The sequence below is a fragment of the Aspergillus mulundensis genome (genome assembly GCF_003369625.1).
Source record: "Aspergillus mulundensis strain DSM 5745 chromosome Unknown scaffold_6, whole genome shotgun sequence".
Taxonomy (NCBI): Eukaryota; Fungi; Ascomycota; class Eurotiomycetes; order Eurotiales; family Aspergillaceae; genus Aspergillus; species Aspergillus mulundensis.
In genome coordinates, this window is record NW_020797894.1 from 753237 (window position 1) to 774720 (window position 21484).

The 21484-nt window shown below is 51.9% G+C and overlaps 7 protein-coding genes across 7 annotated transcripts; 4 read left to right on the forward strand and 3 right to left on the reverse strand.

Annotated features, from left to right (window-relative positions):
• Positions 1 to 1833: 1833 nt before the first annotated feature.
• DSM5745_06465 (tubulin beta chain) lies at positions 1834 to 3646 on the forward strand (the record flags this gene model as incomplete). Its single annotated transcript, XM_026748481.1, has 8 exons — positions 1834 to 1845; positions 1969 to 1992; positions 2060 to 2085; positions 2149 to 2190; positions 2256 to 2310; positions 2364 to 2819; positions 2868 to 3562; positions 3613 to 3646. The coding sequence occupies 8 exons, from the start codon at positions 1834 to 1836 to the stop codon at positions 3644 to 3646; spliced, it is 1344 nt and encodes a 447-aa protein (XP_026602785.1).
• Positions 3647 to 4476: 830 nt separating this feature from the next.
• Positions 4477 to 6182, reverse strand: DSM5745_06466 (ammonium permease MEP2; the record flags this gene model as incomplete). Its single annotated transcript, XM_026748482.1, has 6 exons — positions 4477 to 4605; positions 4659 to 4890; positions 4942 to 5616; positions 5668 to 5922; positions 5983 to 6047; positions 6099 to 6182. The coding sequence occupies 6 exons, from the start codon at positions 6180 to 6182 to the stop codon at positions 4477 to 4479; spliced, it is 1440 nt and encodes a 479-aa protein (XP_026602786.1).
• Positions 6183 to 8792: 2610 nt separating this feature from the next.
• On the forward strand, positions 8793 to 10823 carry DSM5745_06467 (putative C6 transcription factor; the record flags this gene model as incomplete). Its single annotated transcript, XM_026748483.1, has 1 exon — positions 8793 to 10823. One exon carries the CDS (start codon positions 8793 to 8795, stop codon positions 10821 to 10823), a length of 2031 nt encoding a protein of 676 aa, XP_026602787.1.
• Positions 10824 to 11208: 385 nt separating this feature from the next.
• DSM5745_06468 (MFS transporter) lies at positions 11209 to 12767 on the forward strand (the record flags this gene model as incomplete). The annotated part of the gene is made up of 2 exons (XM_026748484.1): positions 11209 to 11741; positions 11795 to 12767. The coding sequence occupies 2 exons, from the start codon at positions 11209 to 11211 to the stop codon at positions 12765 to 12767; spliced, it is 1506 nt and encodes a 501-aa protein (XP_026602788.1).
• A 547-nt stretch (positions 12768 to 13314) lies between these two features.
• sskB (putative MAP kinase kinase kinase SskB) lies at positions 13315 to 17478 on the forward strand (the record flags this gene model as incomplete). The annotated part of the gene is made up of 2 exons (XM_026748485.1): positions 13315 to 15119; positions 15171 to 17478. The coding sequence occupies 2 exons, from the start codon at positions 13315 to 13317 to the stop codon at positions 17476 to 17478; spliced, it is 4113 nt and encodes a 1370-aa protein (XP_026602789.1).
• Positions 17479 to 18979: 1501 nt separating this feature from the next.
• Positions 18980 to 20135, reverse strand: DSM5745_06470 (GID4/VID24 family protein; the record flags this gene model as incomplete). The annotated part of the gene is made up of 4 exons (XM_026748486.1): positions 18980 to 19046; positions 19098 to 19455; positions 19515 to 19665; positions 19722 to 20135. The coding sequence occupies 4 exons, from the start codon at positions 20133 to 20135 to the stop codon at positions 18980 to 18982; spliced, it is 990 nt and encodes a 329-aa protein (XP_026602790.1).
• Positions 20136 to 20642: 507 nt separating this feature from the next.
• On the reverse strand, positions 20643 to 21439 carry DSM5745_06471 (mago nashi family protein; the record flags this gene model as incomplete). The annotated part of the gene is made up of 7 exons (XM_026748487.1): positions 20643 to 20657; positions 20725 to 20850; positions 20900 to 20987; positions 21040 to 21103; positions 21163 to 21258; positions 21309 to 21346; positions 21402 to 21439. The coding sequence occupies 7 exons, from the start codon at positions 21437 to 21439 to the stop codon at positions 20643 to 20645; spliced, it is 465 nt and encodes a 154-aa protein (XP_026602791.1).
• Positions 21440 to 21484: the final 45 nt, after the last annotated feature.

Below are 21484 nucleotides of genomic sequence, written 5' to 3' on the forward strand. Positions count from 1 at the left end.
GTAGCTGGTATCCACTAGTTGATAGCTACCAATTCACACAGTCGAGTACAATAGCTAGAGTCCATAGCAGACAGAGTAATCATTGGTATGTCGAATTACCACCTACCTAACCCGTGAAAGCCATAACCCTGGAATCCGAGCAATATTCTCATGCCCCGCTGCTGCGGCGCCGTCATATGACAGGCGATTCAGATGCTGCAACTCCGAGAATAGAGCCCGTTTCTCCGTCCGCCCGGTGAGCCTGTGGAACTTCTCTGAGCCCGGCCATTGCGGAAGTCAATAAGGGTAGGCGGCCAGATGTTTTCTACATCGGCGGACTCTCTACATGCCACACACGATCCGAGATGCCGTATTCACGGACAAGCCATTTCACCACTATACAGATTGAAGAGGAAGCGCACTGCTTCCAGGCCGATGAGGCCGCATGTCAGCCAGTCTACGCGGGGAAAGACCTGGGCGACGACATTGCTAATGTAGGCGTTGACACCGGCGACGAGGGCCTGCCGATAACCCTGTTTATAAGTGATAGTGGTGATGCTGGGAGTAAAATGATCTAACCGTCATGTAGTCACCAAAACATGATCAGCAACCATTGAGTTAGGGCACGGAATCCTCAAGATACTGTGAGAAAGTCGGCCGCCGGCGGCCGCCATGGCGGCCGACTCACTGAAGCTAGGAGTTGAATAACTTGCTCGATACCGCGGGTGGCAATCCGCATCTAGTTCGGTGCTGTGGCGGTTTGAAGGCTTCAGAATAGTTGAGATTGCTATTTGTACTGGCTACATCGCCCCTCCTCTACGCCCAGCAACTCGTCCGGCCCAGGACATCACGTACTGTGGGAGCTGGCTTTAATTTCAACGCTGGGAAAGGGCGGACGCGGCCGATGATGATAACCCCTGTGTGGGAAAGTGCCTTATCACGGCCAACCGTGCCCCTGGATAGCTTCATCCTCATCAACCCTCGAAATTTGTTCGTGCAGCGAGCTGAGGGATGTGCTGTTGCATTGAGATCGACCGCATGTGGCGGAAGCTTGGGCCTTGTGAAACACTATCCGGTGTGCGCGATGCTCATGGAATGCATCCTGCAGGTAGTTGCAGCTGGTTCATATCAAGATGCTCCTCGCCAGAGGGATACAGGGTCACCAGTTATCTTCAACACTAGCCGTAAAACAGGTAGGTTTTTCGTCTGGTCAGGAATATTGGTTCTTGGAAGCTCGCAAGGCTCCCATTTTCTGTGAGAACAGACTAGACAGTGAACATCCACGTTTGATTGGGCTTTCCAGGAAATATGAGTGCAAAGGCAGAAAGCTGATGAGACTGTTCGCCGACAACACCGCGCCACTTTACGCAACGTATGATGATGATGGACACGGATGAGACGCGATTAGGGTATTCCTTGATGTATTGAATGGTCTCTAGAAGTTTAGAAACAAAGTCTGCCGTCCTGAGTTCTGAGTCTTTGCTCTACTACTCAAGACAGTGGTTCGCGCAATGACCAAAGAGCGGTTCGTTCCTAGCAGCCCATGACTAAGCCTGCCGCTAAGCCGGTTTGGCTGGCTCCCCTTTTGTACCTCACGTGACTAGTGTTGTTGTTGATCTTTTTCTCCTTTATGGGGCTCCACTCTGTTGGTTGGTCTCGCTCCTCGCTGGCGCTTCACCGCTCAAATTCCCCCAACCCGACTTTGCGTCTTTCCTTCTCCCTGATCTCGCTCCTCTCTTCTCCTCCCCTCAATTCCGGCTGTTCCCCAGTCTTACTTCACCCACCTTCAATTCGTCTTGCAGCTTCTGCAAATAACCTTTTTTTAATCCTTCATACCCCTTCATACCCTTCACAATGCGTGAGATTGTATGTTGACACTCCCTCTTTGACGCGTCTCGAGGGGTCCCCTTCCCGTTAGGGACAATGAGGACCCCACCAGTTCTACACACCACAATCTCAGACATGCTGACCATGTGTTTCTCCATATAGGTTCACCTCCAGACCGGCCAGTGTGTAAGTGGCAGACATTGAGGAATTGGTTGTGCTGTGAAACAAAATACTGAACTTGGATGCGTGACAGGGTAACCAAATTGGTGCTGCTTTCTGGTACGTCAAAAATTTAAACGTCTTGGGATACTCTTTCCCCGACACTTGCTAATAAATTTATAGGCAGACCATCTCCGGTGAGCACGGCCTCGATGGCTCCGGTGTGTGAGTACAATCCGTCCAGAGTCCGATAACAACACAACGAGCGAACGGGACCTGATACAAAGCAGTTACAATGGTACCTCCGACCTCCAGCTCGAGCGTATGAACGTCTACTTCAACGAGGTCAGTGGATAAGCTGCAGCGGTGGCAATTGAGGCATCTCTGACTCTTTGCAGGCCAGCGGTAACAAGTACGTTCCCCGTGCCGTCCTCGTCGATCTCGAGCCCGGTACTATGGACGCCGTCCGTGCCGGTCCCTTCGGCGAGCTCTTCCGTCCCGACAACTTCGTTTTCGGTCAGTCCGGTGCTGGTAACAACTGGGCCAAGGGTCACTACACTGAGGGTGCCGAACTTGTCGACAACGTTGTCGATGTTGTCCGTCGTGAGGCTGAGGGTTGCGACTGCCTCCAGGGTTTCCAGATTACCCACTCTCTCGGTGGTGGTACCGGTGCCGGTATGGGTACCCTCCTGATCTCCAAGATCCGTGAGGAGTTCCCCGACCGTATGATGGCCACTTTCTCCGTCGTTCCCTCCCCCAAGGTTTCCGACACTGTTGTTGAGCCTTACAACGCCACTCTTTCCGTTCACCAGCTCGTTGAGCACTCTGACGAGACCTTCTGTATCGATAACGAGGTTCGTTGGCCCGGAATATGGTCTCGAAGACTTTACTGACTTGTCCAGGCTCTCTACGATATCTGCATGCGCACCCTCAAGCTCTCCAACCCCTCCTACGGTGACCTGAACCACCTCGTCTCCGCTGTCATGTCCGGTGTCACCACTTGCCTTCGTTTCCCTGGTCAGCTCAACTCTGACCTCCGCAAGCTGGCTGTCAACATGGTTCCCTTCCCTCGTCTGCACTTCTTCATGGTCGGCTTCGCTCCTCTGACCAGCCGTGGCGCCTACTCCTTCCGCGCCGTCTCCGTTCCCGAGTTGACCCAGCAGATGTTCGACCCCAAGAACATGATGGCTGCTTCCGACTTCCGCAACGGTCGCTACCTCACCTGCTCCGCTATCTTCCGTGGAAAGGTCTCCATGAAGGAGGTTGAGGACCAGATGCGCAACATCCAGAGCAAGAACCAGTCCTACTTCGTCGAGTGGATCCCCAACAACATCCAGACCGCTCTCTGCTCTATTCCTCCCCGCGGCCTTAAGATGTCCTCCACCTTCATTGGAAACTCCACCTCTATCCAGGAGCTCTTCAAGCGTGTTGGTGATCAGTTCACTGCTATGTTCCGTCGCAAGGCTTTCTTGCATTGGTACACTGGTGAGGGTATGGACGAGATGGAGTTCACTGAGGCTGAGAGCAACATGAACGATCTCGTTTCCGAGTACCAGCAGTACCAGGACGCCTCCATCTCCGAAGGCGAGGAGGAGTAGTAAGTTACCCAAAATCTCATCGTTACGCCCACAGCTGACTCGTCTATAGCGCCGAGGAGGAGATGATGGAGGGTGAGGAATGAATACTTGTGCAGTAGCAATAAATTGAGATCAGCTCATAATAATACCCCTGATGACCATGCGCCGGGCGCAAAGGTTCGGTTACAGTATGGGTTTCTGTCAGTCAACTGTTTTGGTTCGAGCGCTCTTCTCTGTTTCTAATTCTTTGGTCGCAAGACCTTAAACCTATTGAATGAATAGCACATACTTGTAGTCTCGTCAATACATCTGTGGTGCTTGAAGCTTGGTTTAGTGTTATCCAGTAGTGCCTTGTGATTATAGCAGGTGCATGGCTTCCATGCTCTGGGTCGACCCTGTCCCGTATTTCTCATGCTCTCAGCCCTTGTATTAGATAGACTAGGGGAGCAGGAACTTAGTTTTGTGTTCCGTTGCAAGGAGCATAGATTATAATCTGGCGATCAGCAACAAATGCAGGTATGGGGCTAAGATGGTTACAGAGTAGTGAAGGTGGAGGGGACAAGTTATTGATATTTACAATGTCCATCTCATTATTTTAGATGTAGTCTAACGTTAAAACACATAATCAAGTAAGGGTATCGGGTAAGACAATTCCAGCCATAGAGAGGACAAAGTACGGGAAAAAAGGGCCATTGACAAGCGTGAGCAGGTAAGAGCGTAGTGTAAGTAAGCAGGCATGAATATTATAACCGATCCGGTCAAAGAGAGATCAAAGAGAGACAATAAGGGAGTGAGATATGTACAAGCCCGTTCCTAACCTACGTAGGACCGGCGGGTGGAGACATCGGACCATCATGTGTGCTTTTGACGGCGTGTTCGTCCTTTTGTCCGGTACCTAGCGACTTCCTGTCAAGGTGATAAAGCGGTTCAAAGATTACGCCTTGAGCTCAGGGGAGGAGGATGGCTCGGCGGCGCCAGTGGGGGTAGTGCTACGCTTGGAGGCACTGTCCATGGGTTCGGTGGTTCCGTTGATGACATCACGGGTGAGCTCGACGTAGTCATACTATAGAGATGGTTAGTGGAGGTTTTCCAGGGAGAAAGAGGGAGGATACGTACAGCAAACTCGCCAATCTCGGCATCATCAATACCGAGAACTTCCTCCTCCTCCGGAACACGCAGGCTGAGGCCGGGGATCATGTTGATGATGAAGAGGATGAGACAGCTGCCGAAGAAGGAGTAGGCCATGCCGCTAACGGAGTCAGCAAGCTGGTAGCCGAGTTGGATGTAGTTGTGGTTGATCCAGCCGCCATCGATCTCGGTAGCGCCGTCAAGGTGAGCAATGTAGTCACTGCAAGGCATGTTAGTTGAATAGCAGAAAGGTTGACTTGGGAGTGCTTACGCTGCAAAAAGACCAGTGAGGAGGTTGCCAACGAGACCACCGATACCGTGCACAGCAAAGATGTCAAGAGCATCATCGACGCGGAGGAGGTATTTGACCTTGGTCGCGAAGTTGCAAGCGGCGGCGCCGACAACACCGAAGATGAACGCAGCCCAGGGAGTCACAAAGCCTGATCCGGGGGTGATGGCGACCAGGCCGGAAATGACACCGGAACAGAAGCCAACAGTCGACCACTTCCTCTCCAGGCGGTAGTCGAGCAAGCACCAGGTGACACCACCAACCGAGGCAGCCAGGTTGGTGACCACAGCAGCCATCACAGCACGCAGGTTAGCGCTGAGAGCGGAGCCAGCGTTGAAACCGAACCAACCGACCCAGAGGAATACGGTACCGATGACCACATGAGTAACGTTGTGAGGGCGGTAGTTGAGCTCGTGAGTTCCATGACCACGACGCTTTCCGAGCATCAACGAGTAAGCCAGAGCTGTGGTACCCGAAACTATATGGACAGGGGTGCCACCAGCGAAGTCCAAACCTCCCAGCTGGAACACCCAACCGGAGGCGTTCCAGGTCCAGCAGGCGACGGGGTCGTAGATGATAGTACTCCAGATGAAGACGAAGACCATGCAGGGGAGCATGCGACCACGTTCTGCAACCGCGCCGACAGCAAGGGCAACGCTAATACCACGTTAGGACTGATTTTCTCCAAGGTGTCTTCATGCAACTCACGTAATCGCAGCGAACATTCCCTGGAAGACAGCAAACAATAGGTCGGGGACCTTGGTTGAACCCACTGAGGGGGCACCCAGAACACCCTTGAACCCAAAGTTGTCCAAGTTACCAATGTATTTTCCGGCACCGTGGGAGAAGGCCAAGGAGTAACCCCAGAAGAACCATTGGAATGAGACGACACCAATAGACATCAACGAGAGCCATATCAGGGAAAGGGCGGACTTCCGACGAGCAAGACCGGAGTAGAAGAACCTAGTGGAAGCGGACTTGTCAGTGAGAGTAAAGGATGGTGAGGTTAGGGTTGTGTCTTACCCTACACCCGGAATCATCAACAGAACAAGGGCAGTTGATGTAATGACCCATGCGATATCACCAGACTGGAACATGTCAGAGGGACCTCAGACTAAAGATGCCACGCAGAAACCCACGCTGTAGAAAATGTTGAGATCCTCAGTGAGGGAATCTCCACCGTTCGCGCCGGTCCCATTGTAGGCAACAGGGTAAGTCGACATTGTGAAGTTGGAATCGACAGAAGTAAGATGTACCGGGTACCGTCGAGAATGAATGAAAAGAAGGTATCACAGTCAAGGATCCTACTGGTATCGGCCGGCCCCGTAGTTTCTGGAAGGGACAGCCGCGCAGGAGGAACTGATAGGGTTATTATAGAGTAAGACGCGCAAGAGCCCCAGTCAAGCCCCCAATGTTAGTCGAGGCAGTCTGAAAAAAGAAAAGTAGGTGAAAAAGAAAAGACAGAACATATGCATGAATGGGGGGCACGCAGATGATAAATAACAATAGTCGGCCCTATAGTTTGAGGGCGAGAAAGTGGACCTGATACCAGTCATATTGTCAGCGACGCCAGCTCCGTCTCCCTGCAGGTAACCAGGCAGACTCTGGCCTCACAGTCACCCAACTGGCCCACCATCAGACGCCAGGCGCACGCCGACCCACGGCTTCATCGTGTGGGATGGCTTCGAGGCGTCATGGAGATGAGCCAAGGCTACCGGGGGAGTATGGCTAGACGAGCTAACGTCGTGGTTGCTTCGATATCCGGCCCAGAGCCCGGATCTGTGGATGTCATCCGATCCAGAAATCGTCTTCTTTGTCCAACGGAGAGAAAGACGCTGCTATCAGGGAAAATTCCTCCGATCTCGAGCTGGAGAAGGACGAGCCATGGACGGCGTGCACCGTTTGTGATTGGATCGGAGGAGGGTTATGGCTGGTACTCACAGACCAGCCTGCTGGTAGCGGACGATAAGGGGACAATGGAAGGATGAGGCGCTAGGTAGAGTTTCCCGATGCACGAGATAACCTGAGATTGCGGTTTCACTGACTGATCGGCGAAAATAATGAAAATCGAGGAATGAAGGTGCTGGATAAGGCGGTTGCCAGGAGGAAAGTCAACGCTGACCAGAGGCTGTACCTCGACGCTAGTCCGGTTTGGGGCCTGACAGACCCGCTGATTGGTCGATCTGGGGAGCCCCGACTGGCCAGAGATAGGAGCTTGATAACGAACTCCCCTACGCTCAACTCCATTGTCTGCCTTCATTTACATGACGCTCGGAGAATTTCCACAAAGGCTCACTATTGAAATGAAACAATGCTGGCCGGATGATCATCGAGGAAGTCGACCTGTATATTAAGCTTGTTGCACTGCAATAACCAGAGTGGAGAATGCCGAGAACCCGGAATGAGAGCACCGTTCGGTATCACTACTATCTGGCCGATTCCACATGCAAACTCCAACTCTTCCTTAGTCTCCAAGCCTCCAACTTTGTGTACCCGATGCCTCGTGCCGGAGAACGTTCTCGACGCAGAGGACCTGCATGGAGAATCCATGGGAACACCCGGCTGACAGCAGAGCCAGAGCATGATCGAGCAGCATCGTGGCCGGGCCTTTGTCCGTGTGAACCCCGGCCTGGGCGCCCGAGCTGTTATCTATACACTTGCAGCCAATCACCACTGGCCGATGCGTCTTATCATCCCCGTTTCTCCCACAAATCGTTATTGGTTGATAGACAAGATCTTGGCATTCAGTATGCCAAGATCACATCTCTTTCTGTCTATGATGCTCTCTCATTCAGGTTCCGAGGACACGATGCCACGATGATGGGCATGTTGATCCCTCTTGGGAATGCTGCGGAGCTCTTGGCTTGACGCTCAAGAGTTAAGACGGTGATAACCACAACCCGGTTGGCTCCGTAGCTGAACGCCACGTTCCGTTGAACTTCTTCCGAGAGGCGTTATAGACCGGGTAGGGCTGCGAAGCTACGGGTACGGGGACTGGAGTACAGTCTCCACACTGATCAAGATGCGCGAACCCCAGTTCCCAAGATCAGTTCAATTATCAATAACAATAAGAAAAGCATTGCTATTCAGATAGGGTTCTGATAGCCGAGTCCGTCTGCAAGCTGCACGATCGTGGATTAGCTTTCGCCGAGACTCGGCGGCGCAACTGCACGTCTCTCAGGCGGCCAGGTATCCCTCCTTCAGGAAGCTGGATAAAGAAAGCCAGCTACTAGATAACCAGGATAATCGTGAACTTTGAAGTGGACAGAGTTCACCGGTGGGATTCTAGAAACCCTGCTTGTACACGTCTTTGATCGTGTGTAGTGGACTGAATCTTGAGCTTACCAGTTGCTGAATCTTTTGATCCTGCAATGCCTTTCGTTAAGCTCGAGCTGTCTTGGCTTATTTGGTTCCATGCTCGGGCTTTGTTCTATCGAACAGGAGCTTGTCCGTTGTTCTTCAAGATCAGTTCTAGACTACGACTTCGAGTGTGGACAAACAAACATAAGGTCCCAGGCGATCGGTTGAGACTAACTAAATACGGTTAGCCTATCTGGCTCGGCGATGGAAGATTAGTTAATGCGAGCTTGGAGAGAATAAGCAACACCAGCCACAACTAAGATACTCCGTACGTACTACCGCTCTGAAATTGCACTGCCCTCGTGCAAATTCTATGTTTGGCTGTCTGTGGAATTGGCAACTGCATAGTGTACGGGAAACTATGGCTTTACTGGCTACAGATGACCAAAACGGTCCGCCAGTGATCTAGATTTGTTTTGATATATATATCTATGCATCTTGAGACCATACGTCTAGGTCGATGAGATCTCAACATGGCAGACGGGACACATCTTGCTTCAATCGCCCCCGCGCCGGGTCCAAATGTTGAAGGGCAACATGCTTCTAGTACAGGAGTAACGATAAAGCGCTTCAACTGCCAATCTTGCGTGCGAAGAAAGATCAAATGCGACAGGACTGCACCAACATGCTGGAGCTGCAGCAAAGCAAAGATTGACTGCGTCTACCAAGCCCCGCTGCCTCGGCGGAAAAGGAAGCGAAGTCAGTCTGAAGACATTCATGCCCGTCTAGCACGGTATGAGCGCATCTTGCAAGACAATAACCTCCTTCCGGAATCTGGGTCGACCCCTGCATCCGCTCAAAATCCATGCAGGGATGGCCTAGCATCAAGGGCGGCCACGCGGTCTGGCCAACTTCTTTCTACCAACGGCAAGACACGTTATCTAGACAGCGTTCTCCTGCATGCTGGAGAAGGAGACCTGTGTGAACTGTCGGATTCGGAGCACGATGACCACCAGGATGACCTAGGAGTTGATAAGAGTGTCCCAAGCGGGCAGGAAGCAGCATCTGCTGTTCTAGGGGCCATGGCCGGAAGTCAACAGAGCCTCGTCAACCATCATCCCAGTCACGAGGAGGCCACAGAGCTCTGGAATACTTACGTGCAAAACGTCGAGCCTCTGTGCAAAGTTCTACATGTCCCAACGGTTGCGAAGATGGTCGACGTTGTTTCAAAGCAGCCGACTCTGGCCTCTAAGGACGATGAATGTCTACTTTTTGTCATCTACTATTTCGCCGTCTTCTCCATGTCAGACGCCGACTGTCTTCAAAATTTCAACAAATCCAGAGCCCACTTAATGTCGAGACATCGGGCCGCTTTCTACCAAGCCCTTGTCAATGCTTCATGGCTGAGAACGACGTCGATGCCCGTACTGCAAGCGTACACACTATTCCTCGTCGCATTGCGCACTCAACTAGATGCCAATACGTTCTGGATCTTGACAGGCATTGCGGCTCGCCTCGCACAACGCATGGGATTGCATCGTGACGGTGAGAACCTTGGACTGCCACCATTCGAGGTTCAAATGCGGCGGCGCCTCTTTTGGCAGTTGCTTCCGCTCGACGGCTATGCTGGCCAGGTTTCCGGCACTGGAATCTCCATATCGCCCAATAGCTGGGATACGAAGCCGCCGCTGAACATCAATGATGATCAAATCTTTCCTGGTATGACACAGCAACCTCAAGAGCTCAAAGGTGCTTCAGAAATGATCTTCTGCTTGTCTCGGATAGAGCTGTCCAACTTCTATACACGTACAGGGGTCAAAACGAAGGAGATTGGTGCTACAATAGAGCTCAAGGATGCCGATGAGACTGAGAGGCTCATTGACGAGGTTGAAGACTCCATTGAGACAAGGTTCCTTCGATACTGCGATATAGTAAATCCTTTGCACCTTCTGACCACCGGAGTCGTACGGTCTGCCACCAATGCTGTCCGATTGCGCGCTCGAATGCCACTGCTCATGAAGCAATCCATGACCGATGAGCAAAGACGCGACATCTGCTCACTCGCGGAGAAAATTATTGATACAAACAATACAATTTACGAGAACCCAGCCATAAGGAAGTTCCGATGGCACACGCAAGCTTTCTTCTTGTGGGATGCCTTACTCTGTATCCTGCGTACCCTCGCACTTGTCGGATTCCACTCTCCATCGGAATTAGACGCCACATGGGACAAGGTTGCGAAAGTCTACTCAAACCACGAAGAGCTTTTTATGAGCAGAAAAACCCTACACATTACCGTCGGCAAGGAAACCCTCAAAGCTTGGGATGCGAATCCCCCGTGCAATTCATCCCCCGAGCCATATTTCGTAACTAACTTGCGCGCAAAACGCGATGCAAAAGCTCGCAGGCCGCAAGAAAGTGCCAACGGAATAGGAATTGACAATGTTACCGTCGATTTCGAGTTTGACGGGCTTTTCGGTGGCGTCGATGGTCCGCACCTGAATCTCGACGGCGCTTTCGATCTCGATTCTCCCGACTGGACCTTTTGGAATCAGATAAGTTGAGAGTCAGTTTAGGCTCGGTCTTTTTTATTTTGGCTCAATGCATGGCTCTCCTAATGGTGCACCAGTGCAGCATGTAAGTCTCACTGTGCTACTTTGCGCACGTCATGGCTCGCTACTGCGATGCTAGCGGAATTCTGCCATCTTGCACGGTCACTTGCCCAAATCTCCGCATGCTATCAGTGTCGCAAGGAACGGCAGATGGCCGTTGTCCCGACCATCCGCCCATGTACTACAGACCGGCCCGTCTGTTAGGGTACTCCGGCCCCGAGTTCGGCCCCGTCGCCTGCTGATTGGCTAGTTGAACAAGTATATCAACATTTATAAAGCATCGAGACCCAACAACCAAGACCATGATTCTGCATGAGTCTCTTGAATATATCACAAAATGAGTGGCAGAAACCTCAAATTATCTGATCAGAGGATTCCGTCATGCCCTGGCGAGGAAGACCTCGAAGCCGCCAAAGTGACATCTCTCAACGCCGAAACCCATACGAAAGACCCAAATCTCGTCACTTGGAGTGGCCCGGACGACCCAGAGGATCCCAAGAACTGGCCTAATAAGTTGAAATGGCAGAATACCTGCGCAATCTCACTTTTCGTTTTTATCTCGCCCGTCTCATCGTCTATGATCGCACCCGCCATGCAGAATCTTGGAAGTGATCTTGGAATGCACACGGACATCGAAATATACCTTTCCATGGCTATATTCATTCTCGCCTACGCCATTGGCCCAATATTCTTTGGCCCTGCATCGGAGCTCTACGGCCGTGTGCGTTTGCTTCAGGTCAGCAACGTGTGGTACTTAGCGTGGAATCTGGTTTGCGGATTCGCCAAAACCAAGGCTCAGTTATTTGCGTTTCGCTTTCTCGCGGGAATCGGTGGCAGTGCGCCTCTGGCAATTGGAGGAGGTGCTGTCAGGTATGATGAAGCCATTAATCCCCAGGTACTCCGTTTGCTAATCTGCGCTGTAGCGACATGTGGAGTGCCGAAGAGCGAGGCAAAGCCATGGGTGTCTACACGCTTGGACCGCTCCTTGGACCGGCCATTGGACCTATTGCTGGGGGCTTCATTGCGCAGTACTCGACATGGCGCTGGGTCTTTTGGGCCAGCTCTGCCGCAGCTGTCGTGGTCCAGCTAGCTGGGCTCATCTGGTTGCGCGAATGCCACCCGGCTACCCTCCTACGAAAGCGACGAGACCGTCTCGTCAAAGACACATGTAACAATGATCTTTATGTTGAAGAAAAGGCTGAAACTCTCATCTACAAACTTCTCCACGCCTTCGAGCGGCCGGTACTTCTATTTACAACCCAGCCCATCGTCACCTGTATGGCTCTCTACATGGCCTACCTCTTTGGAGTAACATACCTCATGCTCGCAACTTTCCCGGACATCTGGACAGAGGTCTACAATGAGCCCCTCGGCACCAGTAGTCTCAACTACATCTCGATCGCTCTCGGCTCTTTTGCCGGCCTGTTCCTGAATCTCAAAGTGGTCGACAGCATCTACAAGACCCTCAAAGCGCGGAACAACAATACTGCCAAGCCCGAGTTCCGCATGCCTGCCCTCTTAATCGGCTCCGTCGTCAGCACTATCGGCCTCTTCTGGTACGGCTGGAGCATCGGGACCACGCACTGGATTATGCCCAATATCGGCGCTGCGATATTCTCCGCCGGCACCATTTCCTGCCTGCAGGGCATGCAAACGTACATTGTCGACAGCTACCAGACTTACGCGGCTAGTGCCATGGCGGCCTGTGCAATACTGCGCAGCCTAGCAGGCTTTGGGTTCCCGCTCTTTGCGCCTTATATGTACAACGCTTTGGGATATGGATGGGGGACCAGCGTGCTGGCTTTTGTTACGATGCTTATTGGGTGGACGGCACCGTTTGGTTTCTGGTATTTCGGGCCGAAACTTCGGGCTGCTTCAAGGTATGCTGCTGGGTAGCTAGAGATATTGCCACTACGACTAGGACGATTCCGTATGAGAGTAGGATGTGGCGGCTGGAATAGCATATGCTACTATGCTTTACGGGGTGTTGTGGCGAAAATCGTGGTTTAGTCGTTGGATTTGCAGGATGTAAACAACTCTCCTCAACGACAAGAAAAAAAAAAAAGATTCTGGCCAATGTCCGTAACAAGATAATGGATAGGTATTATTGCTTCGTGATAGTCAAACCGTCAATGATTTGCGTTTACCTAGTCCCGGGTATACTTCCTCAGCCCCAAAGTCTGTTTGTGCGGAGTAGGATGTAGCCACTTTGGCTTGTGATCTAGACCTGCCAGTAATCAGCTGATAGTTACAGACCATTGGAAGTATTATTCCATAGGTCTTGAAACGTTTCTGCCTGATCTTCATTAGATTCTCTTCAATTTTTCTGTTTGTTGTCGCCACACGCGATGCGGAGACGCACCGCCACAGGCCGTCTGGCAGCTTGGCATCTCAATTACCTCCGACTTTCTTCCCAAATTCCCCATCGAGACCACCCACAGCCATGGACCCTCAGCCGGTCCACGAATACCAGCTAATGGAGCGCCCCGACGTGGGACAGATAGACTCCGACGGTTCCGGCTCGTCTGATGACCTTATAAACCCTCCGTACGTCGTTCGACCAGGTCCCGTCATCGGCGAACCCTACGATACCCAAATGGCTTCAAACCCCATCAATTCCTCTCCCCCCCAGGCTCATCCCGCGCTTAGTTCCTGGGCAACCGCTACCCCGACGCGTCCGCGCGGCGCCAGTGTCGGCACGCCCGCTTTCGAGAAAATGTCTTCGCCGGTCATCGACGGCACGCCCCTCGTTGAGCGCGAGCTCCGCATGCAACAGCGTCCTTCGCACCCTGCCCGGACGCCCTCGAACACATATGCCCCGCAGCGACGGCCTCCCCCATACATCAGCTTCCAGGACGACCGCCAGCGATCGTCGTCCAGTAAACGTACCCCGAGGCGGAACCCCGATGCCCAATACCGAGCACAGGAGAAGGCGTACGTTCAGCGTATCCGGGAGGATCCGCAGGGGTGGTATAGCAGGTTTGAAGACAATGGGATGGGGATAACCGGTGATACGTCCGATCTTGAGGACCCGTCGCCCTCTTCGGAGATGCCGTTTGAGGATGACGCCTACGATCCTGACATCCAGCTTTTCATCGCCGATGACAACCAGCCTTCGGCGGAGGAGCTTAAGAACCCGAAGAACCAGGAACGGCTTGAGTGGCACTCTATGTTGGCTTCGGTGTTGAAAGGTGATGTCGTCAAGCAGGAGAAGCAACGTCTGCTTGGCTCCGCGGAACCGAACAGATCGGCTGCCCAGAACCACGCGATATGGCTTGGTGTACGGGCTAGGATGTGTGGACGGAGCGTGGCTTTGCAACGCAAACTCATTGAAGACCAAAGAGGCGCTCTTGGTCCGGTAATTGAGGATATCATCAAATTCGAAATCAAAGGTGAAACGGAGATCGGGAAAACGCCAATCAAGCAGGTGGAAGACATTGTCGACCAAATCGCGAAGTGCGAGTCACTGTACTCAACTCATAGAGAGCTTGAGAGTGCGCATCCCCGCGTGGCTTCGGAAGAGTACTGCTCTAGTCGTGATGCGGTGTTCGCCTGGCATAACACCACCATCCTGATCAATACGGAACTTGCTATTCTTCAGAAATGGGTCGGCAATGCCGAGCTGGACTTCAGTAAAGCCGGGTTTAAACCTACTAACAGCGATCTATCCGATGATACATCCTTCCTCGACCGCATTATGAAGGAAGAAGGCCTGAAGACGCTTCAGGGGGAGCATAACATGCTGAACGGTATAGGAGCTGTGATTCAGAAAGCGAAGAATACTCTAATCGAGAACGCTACTTCCTTCGCTAAACGACATCTACCGCCATATATTGAAGAACTCCTCATTCTCATCAATTTCCCTTCGCGTCTAATCCAGGAGATTATTCGTGTTCGACTTTCCTACGCCAGGAACATGAAGGACCCGGCACAGCAGTCGCCCATTTTGGTTGATCAAATGATCACGCAGTTTCAGATTTTGATGAGAGCTGCCGTTGACATCAAGCAACGGTACCTCGATATCGCTCGACCGGAGCCGGGCTGGGATCTCCCCCCATGCATTGACGAAGGCTTTGATACCGTTGTACTCGACGCCTTGAGATACTACTTCCGATTACTCAATTGGAAGCTGCAAGCGAATAAGAACACATTCAAAGAGGCTGAAATTCTGGAGCAGGAATGGGATTTCTGTAACGAGATCGGCCGTCAGCTTGAGAGTGGAGACATCGAAGTCGCTGAACAGTTCAGGTATGGTGTATCCGATCCTCATATTGCCAACATCCGACTGACCTGATATAGTGTATTGACTGCTCGGGCTATCCACCGCTTGCTGATCCACTTTGAGCGTGAACTCCATGTCCAAGAGGATGAGGACCCTGCCGAGTTGGATAAAAGATTTAAGGGTGTTTTGGATTCAACCAGAATTCGACAACGAAAGCTTTATCGATTTTCTCGATTCTTGCGCCAATTGTTCGAGAATGCTTCCGAATATAACCTTCCGGCCGATATCTCATGGGACTTCTTTGAATCCCTGTTCGTGTCTGATCATTTTTTGATCAAATGCAGTACATCCTCAAGTCAAAAGGGCGTCTATTACTTTGCGCATCACGCGCTATGGGATCGCCCGGAGGAAATTGCGGCCATTCTTGGCACGTCGTTCCGCGAGGAGGAAGTCGGGAAAGAACCTACCCATGTGCCATATGTGCTGGCTGTCCGTCCAGAGAAACCCTTGTCTTGGGCAGGCAAAGAAATGCAAGTCGAGCTTGTTGAGCAGCCAACTGACCTACGGCTCGGAAAGCTTCGTCTTATCATTGAGGGATCACAGCAGCGCCTGGTCAACGCGAGGGCTGAATTCAACCAATTGACTGGCATTCAACTCGACATGGCTATTGAGCAGCGTGCAAACTTAAGCCGTGTTAACGCAGAACTCAACAGGATCAAAAAGATATCATTCAAGCTCTCCATGACTATCATGGACAGTGTCGCGATCCTTAGAAGGCAATTGAAGGAGAAAGGGGTGGAAAACACCGAGCTCATTCAAGCGTGCTATGCCTTCGCTACCGAATTTGGTAAGCGTTCATCAAACGTTGATCCTAATCGACGTGCAATGAACAGCGCAAGATTGGCCGAGTTGGCCCTCGACTGGGTGTCGTTTATCTGTGATGATTGTGATGCTGCTGATCGGAAGACATTCAAATGGGCCGTGAACGCGCTTGAATTTGCGATGGCCATAACGTCCAGCAGACACCTTTTGTCGATGGACGATGCACATTTCGCACGACTGCGCCAGAAGGTTGCAGGGTGTATGTCTCTTCTCATATCTCACTTTGATATCATGGGCGCTCGATCATCGCGCGCAGCTCAAGCTGAGAAACAGCGTACGGATGAGAGCGCACGCTCATGGAGGACCGGTGCCGGCCGAATCCTGGCCGACGAGGACGCGATAAGACTGGTTCGTGAGCAGCGTATCATGAGCTTAAATAACATTGAGGATAGTAGAGTGGAAACGGATGCCAAACGTCAAGCTCTAGGAAGGGTTCTTGAGGGAACTAACGAGGCTGATAAGTCGCTTGCGGTGTTGTCTTCGTCCGCCACAAACGTCACCCTACGTTGGCAGCAGGGTCAGTACATCGGAGGTGGTACATTTGGTTCCGTCTACGCCGCGATTAACCTGGACAGCAACTACCTCATGGCGGTCAAGGAGATTCGTCTGCAAGATCCGCAACTTATCCCCAAGATCTCGCAGCAAATCCGTGACGAGATGGGTGTTTTGGAAGTGTTGGATCATCCCAACATTGTCTCATACCATGGCATTGAAGTCCATCGCGACAAGGTCTACATCTTCATGGAATACTGCTCTGGCGGATCCCTCGCCAGTTTACTAGAGCACGGCCGTGTCGAAGATGAGACGGTCATCATGGTTTATGCCCTCCAACTCCTGGAAGGTCTAGCGTACCTCCACTCATCTGGAATCGTGCACCGCGACATCAAGCCTGAGAACATCCTCCTCGACCATAACGGTATCATCAAGTACGTCGATTTCGGAGCGGCCAAAATCATCGCCCGCCACGGCAAAACCCTCTTGCCCATGGACGCCCTCGGCAATGGCGGCTACAAAGACGGCGGTTTGAACGCCAAAGAAGCTCAGCTTGCGGCCAACAACCGCGGCAAGAACCAGAAGACCATGACCGGAACGCCCATGTACATGTCCCCCGAAGTCATCCGCGGCGACACCAGCAAGCTCGTCCATCGCCAAGGCGCCGTCGACATCTGGTCTCTCGGCTGTGTTATCTTGGAAATGGCAACGGGCCGTCGCCCATGGTCTAGCCTGGACAACGAGTGGGCCATCATGTACAATATTGCGCAGGGGAACCAGCCAGCCCTACCATCCCATGACCAGCTCAGCGACTTGGGCATCGACTTCCTCCGCCGGTGCTTCGAGTGCGATCCCATGAGGCGGCCTACGGCGGCGGAACTCCTCCAGCATGAATGGATCGTCTCGATCCGTCAGCAGGTTGTCATTGACGCGCCTACCCCAAGCAGCGAGCATAGCGGCAGCTTCAGCAGTTCGAACTCTGGTAGTCGGCAGGGTTCGACCTTTGCATAGTCCGTTGCCCTGCTACCTGTTTTTCCTTAACTCTTGTCATGATGACCCAGACTGAGCCTGCTCTTTCTCCGCCTTCCATTATCCGCCAGATACCCTCGTCTCACGCCTCACGTCTCATCGCCTCCATTTCTACATTCTACTACCACAACCCTATTCCTCGCATTTGATACCCCGTCTCTCCAGCTTCAGCTTCGGTCCCGCCATCCATGTCAGCTATTCTCGTTTCGTCCATATTTATTTTATTCTCCTAAGCACCGCGCCGTCTTTCCTTCTTTCTTCTTTCCAACATGTCTTCTTGGTCTTTGGATCCCATTTCTGTCCTTAGCAACGAATACTCTTTATTTCTCTTCATCAATATATATACCATCCACTATATTTATGCCCTTTTTCCTCAACTGTTCTATACTAGCTACTGTATATTTGGACCATCTAGCTTTCTCTTTCGGAATCGTATGCTCAATTGCTTTTCTTTTCTCCTTGCTCTGTTCTATCGTCTAGGTGTCTGATACTCTATGAAGCAGTGTAAATCTATCTCTAGCAATAGTATACTCTCGCGGGATGCAGAATAGCAGTTTTCGAAGGAAGTCGAAGTCGAGTCGGAAAAATCCAGTCTAGTCGAAACAGTGCGCCAGTCTTATCTAGATAAATACAAATTTGGCACTTTATGCTCACCTGATGCCATCCATAGATTCGTAGAGATATGTTGAGGTTGTTAGAAGTTGGGTCCAGGCCGATATCGCAGTCTGACGGGTGTCGACGTTGGGTCGTCATTTTGACACAAAGGAATCCAGGTCTTCAGGTCCGGGAATCGGGGTCATGTGGCGACAACCTCGGGAGAATCAGGGCCAGAACCAGCAGCTAAGATTACTTTGTAGATACGGATGGAAATCAGGGAAGTGATGTATGTTTGGAGGATATGTGCAATGCTATATCCGAGACGGATATGCAGTGAGCAATAGAAACGATAATTTTATGACGGAGCACGCGCAACATAAAAGCGTAAAACGTAACGTAACAAGACATGTTGGGTCCGGATAGCCTGCAACCGGAAAGTTTGGTGGATCGTGATCGTCAAACACCAAGGCTGATTCATAGCTCGAAGGAAAAGCATAACAATAGAGCGGAGAAAGAACATGCATGCATAAACAGACGTTGGAGAGATTGGACCGCATCAGAGACAAACACCATATCGAGCGAGCTGATTAAGAATAGAACACCCCATTGAGTCAAGTGGACAGTGAAGAGGATAATGATGAGAGGACTAACCGGAGGCCGTGGAAGGGAGAATCAACACAAGTAGACCTTGACAACCAATGAAACGCCAATTGAAAAGAGATCATCATGAAGCATAAATGGTCGAAAGGTACTGGAAAACTGTACTTATAGCGTGGTAGAGATACGCACGTAGAACGGCAGCGAGGCGAAGAACGGCTAGACAACCCAGTTGCTTCCGAGTATTGTCTCACTAGGTTATATAGAGACCGATTTGACCGAAAGCAAATCAACGGAATTCGATTGCGGGAGCGCACCCGTGGTTTTCAACATGTTTGAGGTCCAGCTGCTGGTACCTGAAAATGATCGTTAGTGTCTGCAGACAATGCTGGTACCGACGTACTCACCTCTCGCTCTTCGAATGAAAGTAGATACCGGAAACAGTACCCTCCACTTGATTGAAGCAAATGTAGTAGAAGCCCTCAAAGCTAGCCCCAGAGATTGTCCGTACGCGGTGGTCCGGAACGAGGAAATGTTCCTTCCAGCGCATAAAGATATGGTCGCGCTCAGCATAATCCCAGTACGTGAAATCAGGCCGCTTTGCTTGTTTGGCTAACGGCCGCCAGGCTGGAAACCTGGCCCAGTGGTGCATGTCGGTCTTCTCTGAAGCGCCCCATGATTCGTTTCTGGTCTTGAAGGTATGCTTCGTTCCGATGATCTCCCCCTCAAAGAAGGTTGTCAAGGTAGGGTGGTCCTCGGTTAAGCCTGCAAGGATGCAATGTTAATCGCAAGTTTATTGGGCAAGAAGACAGGGTTCTACGAACCTTGAATGCGGAGATACCCGCAGAGGTATGACTCGGCCATGTCCACGTGCTTGATTTCCACATCGACATTGTAGACCTGCCGATCCGACTGCTGTGTGCCGGTGAACTTGCTACCCGGTCGCAGAAAGGATGAAGTATAATTTGGGAGAAGCTGGTGACGTTAGCTGAAAGCACATGGGCTTGCCACTTGGTCTGAGGTTCACATACACGTATATTAGAAAATTCGTAGCTCAATAATGATGCGTTTGAAGGCGACGAGGTCACCGCTGAGGCAGGGTTGGGAGAGCGTCTGGGCGGGCTCATCCCACCCATGGCGGGCTCATCGTCCGACCTAGACATATTGCTCGGAGAGGCACTAGTATCCATCTCCACCTTCAGCGGTTCCGAGTCCGCACCGGCGATCGCATCGTCCGTCCGCATCAGGGCGGGCTGGGGCGAAGTGACACCGGAGGAAAGAGCATTGTCGGGAGTCGAGCCACGTTCGGTCACAGAGTCGGACTCCAGCTCCTCTCGCCAGGACGGCAGGCGCTCCGGTTCAGGAGGGCAGGTCGTGCGAGCGGAGATATCCTGGATGACCGACGAGGCATTCAAGCTAGGCGTGCTGTCACTCGGAGTCGGCATTGAGACGAGTTAACGAGGGGATGACATCGGATCGAACTGACTGCAAGGTTGGTGGCGAACGAGGGCAGGCGAGTGGACAGCCAGACAATGCATACAAAGAGCACAAAGACAGAGTGAAGGAGGTTGTATTAGGATGACAAGAAGGAGAGTGAGGGGTTTCAGATCTGCAAGAAAGCGAAGACGAGGAGTTTAGGCGCAGAATAATAAGGCTAGAAGACGGATCGAGGGACTTGATCATGGAGTGACAGAGCAGTGAGCGCAGGCCTCCCTCTGCCCAAAAGGGATAGGCGGGTCATTGGCCGCGGTGGCCGCGCTGGGTCATGCGAGCTGCGGGGGCGGCAATTCAGGCAATCAGGCATCCAGGCATCCCCCGTTCTTTGTGCTACTTTATCATTACATCAAGTCTATCATGATGGTTCAATTTCATTAGCTACTAGGCAAGTAATTTACTGCCTTGTTCCACGATTCTGCGAGTATAGCCAGAAAGCGGTGAAGGGGTTTGCCTCTTTAGATCGGCTTGATCTATATAGTTGTTAGCCGATACCTTTCGAGAGCACATTGGACAATGCTTCTCGACGCCGGCGCTTACCTTGAAATGGAGCGATATCAGAGAAAAGATAAGCGCCTTCAGATCCTGTACGAGGTAGTAGAACACTCGGAGACCTTCCGGGTCTGCCGATTCCGTCACATCCACAAGAGAGCCGATTTTCGCAGTCTGCACTGTATCAGAAGCGAGCCCATGAAGCGGCAAGCAAAGCACGCACCTCGAACGAGATATGTTCATTCCCTAGCCGGATTTCCAATTCTTGTCGTCCGTCTTTGTTCTTCTGCGGCCACTTCGAATCGTCCTCCCTAACTTCGTATTAGACGGATTGTGTCCTCACATAAGGGCTGGTATGCGTACTTCAAGATTTCACTGTTCTTGATTATGCGCTTGACTTCCTGGATCATCGCTGAGCTCACACACACTGTACCGCCCGCCGATTAGCAATCGCAGCCACTATTGAAGCGCCGATTCGGAACTCACTCTCTTTGCGGATGAGGGAGTCATTGCGGTAGTTGGAGTTGTTCGCATATCGAACGGCCGCGCTGCGTCCATCGCCGAGGGTGCGAAAATCGAACTCTGCCGTAGTTAGCAAGCGTACTGTTTTGGGAGGACCGGGCCAGACTCACCTAGAAACTCATGACCGAACCGCCCAGAGTGACCTGAGCTGCGGCAGCGTCAGCAGCGGAGGAAACCTGGGCTCAAGCACAGATCGGCCTTACTAGTAGCGGAGATAAAACTGCTCGTTTTGACCGGACATTTTCAATGCGTCGTCAGTCGACACCAGATGAAGGGAGGCTTGCGG